Raw genomic sequence first — 4,678 nt, 5'->3', positions numbered from 1 at the left:
GAAGACGAACATTAAGTGATGATGATATATATATTATCCCTGTTTCTCTACTGCCCTTTTTATCCCCCCACTTTCTCTCTCTCTCTCTATCTCTCTCTCTCTCTCTCTCTTTCTCTCTCTCTCTCTATCTCTCTCTTTCTCTCTCTCTCACACACACACACACCTTAAAAACTGACCCATTCATTTCTCTGTGTATTCAAAACAAGAATACAATTGGCTTTGGGATGAGAGGGTGAATTTGGATTTTCTTAAATCTTGCTTGAATTTGTTAAAATGTTTTGACTTTAGAATCAACAGAGTGCACATTTGAAATATATTTAGCCCAGTACACGCACACACACACACACACACATACACACAAATGTTGCAGATCTTAACTTGATATGTGGGCATTTTGTTGTATGAAGGTAATTCTGTGAACCCTACGTTACCTTAGTACATCTAGCTTTCAGGAATATGTGCCTTATCATTTTAGTGATATTAACTATAATAGAGTCAAAAAAGGCTGAGAAAGTAGTTTATATTCATGCAAAAGAAAAAGGAGAAAATGGAAATTTTGAAGTTAATAAGAGTTTATTATCAGCAAGAAATCGATCATTATCTCTTACTGCTGTTTCAATTATACATAATGAAATTAATTAAATATTAAATTTATATTTCTGAGCATAATCTCTTCAGAGGGGGAAAAAATGTATATATACCCTTAGATGTTATGTATGTTTGTTTGTAGATTCATCACAGCAGAGTCTGGTGTGATGACTCTACGAACAAACATACATAACATCTAAGGTTATATATATATTTTTTGTTTTCCCTCTCAAGAGATTATACTCTTTCTCTTATATATATATACATATATATATATTCTTTTATTCTTTTACTTGTTTCAGTCATCTGACTACGGCCATGCCGTAGCCCTGCCTTGAAGGATTTTAGTCAAATGAAATCGACCCCGGAACTTATTCTTTAAGCCTAGTACTTATTCTGTTGGCCTCTTTTGCCAAACCACTAAGTTACAGGGACATAAACACACCAAGACCAGTTATCAAGCAATGATGGGCCAAAAAACACAGGCACAAAGACATACACACATAGATAGATAGACATACGATGGGCTTCTTTCTATAAATATTGTTAATTATTAAATAAATGAAAGTAACATTATTTAATCCTCAATGTATTTTTGTCTTAAACTAAGTGACATAACATTGTGTTTGTGCATGTGAGAGAGAGATTTGTGATATTCCTTTCTTGCTTTTATCTTTTCAGTAAAGACAGAGCTCGACGAATACATTCTCCAAACAGTTCCCTTGTGTGAAATACAAAAGATAAGCCCAACCAGACAGCTACTGACAGTCATCCTTGTTCTGCCTTTTATTGTTGTTGTTGTTAAAGAAAAAAAACCAGCGGGGTGGGGTAGTCACTAAGGTTGTTCTTACTGCTACCATGCTCCCTCCTACGGCTATTGTTGCAATTTTTTCCACTTGCCAACCTCCACAGACTTTTTACCACATAGTGAGTGTGTGTATGTGTATATATATATATGTATAAAACTATCAGCTATTGTTGCATTTTCCTCACCCAACCTCCCAGCATCCCATGAATATATTTTTACCATATACATACATGGATGTGTGTATATATGTGTGTGTATGCATTTATATATGCACATGCATACAGACTATCAACTATTGTTGCATTTCCTCTTTCCAATAACCAGTGATTTCTCTTTACCCTGTATGTATATGTGTGTATATATATATATATATATATATATATATATATATATATATATACATACATATATATAACATTGTATTCACTTTTATATAGACACACATACACATTCATGGGATCACACATTTATATACACATAAATGACAAAATATACCGACTATCAGTTCCTGGTGCGTTTTTCATCTGATAACATTCAGTGACTTATTACACATACACACACACACAGACACATGCACACTTAACCTAAGAAAGATGGAACAAGGAACACACACACACACACACACACTCACTCACACACCCCAACAACCTTTGAATATGTATAGTTTTATTATGTCCATGTCTAGTCTATCTTCCTCCTCAGTATTTAATAGGTAAAACACACTAAATATCTCCATATTTACACATCAAATCAATAAAACTACAGATCAATACCTATTGCTTTCTGACAATATATTTTCAACATTATTTATTTTCTTGTCCACATTTTTTTTTCTTTCTTTTTGTGTGTGTGTTCTATTTTATTTTTTAAAACTAATTTTTCTATATATTTTCTTCATTTTGTTTACACTTCTTATTTTTATTTATTATTTTCTCATTTCATCCACTTTGTTTTTTTGTTTGTTTTTTTTGATCATTTGTTTGTTTCATTGTTTGACCTTTAAGAATGCATTTAAACCATTTTTGGTGAATATCTTGAAATATCTTTTAAATGGAATGAAATAGGGAAACATATTTCAGTGACAAAATTTCTCCAAAAGAAAGTGTCTAAATATTAATTGATATCCATCCATATTATTATTATTATTATTACGGCAGCAAGCTGGCAGAATCATTAGCACACCGAACAAAATGCTAAGCTGCATTTTGTCCAAATTTACATTCTGAGCTCAAATACTGCTGATGTCAACTTTGCTTTGTATCCTTTCAGGGTCAATGAAATATGTACCAGTTGAGTACTGGGGTCAATGTAATTGACTTCCCCTCTCCTCAAAATTACTGGTCTTGTGCCAAAAATTAGAATAACTATTATCATCATTATTAAATTTTATCAAAAATTTTATTGTTAAATTTCTTTATTCTATGTTAACTTTCCTTTTTAAAAAAAAGAAAAAGTACTCTAGCCTTTAGCAAGGAATACATTTTGATATTTAAAAACAAAATGACTGACCCTGTGACATAGAATTAGAAAGTGAGTACTTGTTAAGACTTTTAGTTGTTCACTTTCATTATTTCAATGAACTCTGTGGGTCATTTGAGCTTAATTTCATAATATAAACATATATATGCATTATTATTATTATTATTTTTATTATTCAACAAATTCTGCTGAGATTGACTTTGCCTTTCATCCTTTCAGGGGTCAATAAAATAAGTACCAGTTGAGCTCTGGCATCAATGTAATTGACCAGCCACCTCCTTGCCACATTTCAGGACTTGTGCCTATTGTGGAAAGGATTATTATTATTATTATTATTATTAAAGCACATTGGAAGAAATGCTTTGCAGTATTTCATTTTGACTGGCTACGTTCTAAGTTCAAATTCCAATGAAGTCAGCTTTGCCTTTCAGGTTTTCAATGTCAATAAAATAAAGTCTCAGTCAAGTACTGGAGTTAGTGGTATCAACTAACTCCTTCCCCTTTAAAATTACTGGCCTTCTGCCAAAATTTGAAACCATTATTATTATTATTATTATTATTATTATTATGAGTGGCAGAATCAGTAAGTCATGGGTAAAGTGTTTATTTATCTCTCCTCACATTTTATATTTAAATCTTGTCAAGGCCAATTTTGTCTTTCATTCTTCCACAATCAATAAAATAAAATACCAGCTGAGTCCTGGAATCAATCTGATTGATTATTCATCTTCTACACCCACACAAAATTATTGCTTTGTACCTAAGATAGTAAAATATCATTATGATTATTTTTATTATTATTTTCAATTCCCTAATTAAAAAAAAGAGAAAACTAAACTAAACTTTATTTTAATTTTCATATTTCAAATTTTATTTCTTGTATTGTTATTTATACCTTACATAAAAAACACATTTTACATTTTAATAATTTCAAATTGAACATGAACTAAAAGTTTTCATCTTTTGATAATTTCAGATTAAACCTGATTAAATCTGGGTTTTTTATTATTATTTTTTTTTTATTTTAAAAATAAATTAAGTTGTTAACTAGTTATGAAGCAGTATGCAGGAGAAATGAAAAGAGTCACAAATATAACAGCTTGTTTTATACACATACATGCACACACATACCATATTCAGATTCTATAAAAGATATTTCAGTTTGGTTAATTTGCTGCACTTAGCAGTCTTTTGAATCATTGAAAGACTTTACTGTTATCCATCCATACCACCTGGATTTGTGGAGACTCAGTATATTGCTTCTATACTGATTCCAATTCATGTGGCTTATTCGGCACATGTAATCATTGCAGTTTACTTACCACTGTGATTTATTTACCACATGTAATCATGGTGGTTTATTTAACACATCTGTGCCATTGGATTATTTAATTGAACCTAATAGGATGTCTTCCTGTTTTCTCAAATCATGAGGAATAGTATTTCAGCAAATCAGCCAATAGTTGTTTACCACTTTTCCGTCTCAGTTCTGTGTGTGTGTGAGCGAGAGAGAGAGAAAGAGAGAAAGAAAGAGTGCATATGTAAATAAAAAAGAGACTCAAGTACTGAAAATCCAAATTAGGAGTCAAGCACCTAGTTATTGTAGATTTTAAGGCTTAAATACACTTGATAAGGTTATATATATATATATATATATATATATATATATATATAAAATTTACTCATGTAGCTCTGTGTCTGACAGTATCAAAATTTTTAGGTGTGTTTTTGTACAATCCTAGTTTTTCTTTATGACACACAAATATATGTTCACCTCTACACAATTTCACTAACAGTCACAAC

The 4,678-nt window shown here is 30.9% G+C and overlaps 1 protein-coding gene across 10 annotated transcripts in view; it reads left to right on the top strand.

The window, feature by feature from the left end:
• The window catches only part of LOC106868262 (dedicator of cytokinesis protein 7), a 174,794-nt gene extending 171,077 nt beyond the window's left edge, over window positions 1-3,717 (top strand). For all 10 annotated transcript variants that reach the window (XR_008264747.1, XM_052970082.1, XM_052970084.1 and 7 more), the window contains one exon: window positions 1,270-3,717. Coding sequence is in view for 9 of the 10 variants with exons in the window: in XM_052970082.1 (XP_052826042.1) it covers window positions 1,270-1,318 (49 nt within the window). In the remaining variant the exon portion in view is untranslated. The remainder of the gene's footprint in view (window positions 1-1,269) is intronic.
• Window positions 3,718-4,678: the final 961 nt, after the last annotated feature.

This window comes from Octopus bimaculoides, chromosome 8, assembly GCF_001194135.2.
Source record: "Octopus bimaculoides isolate UCB-OBI-ISO-001 chromosome 8, ASM119413v2, whole genome shotgun sequence".
Lineage (NCBI taxonomy): Eukaryota > Metazoa > Mollusca > Cephalopoda > Octopoda > Octopodidae > Octopus > Octopus bimaculoides.
The sequence above is the reverse complement of the archived record's forward strand: the minus strand, read 5'-3'. Positions and strand labels throughout refer to the sequence as shown.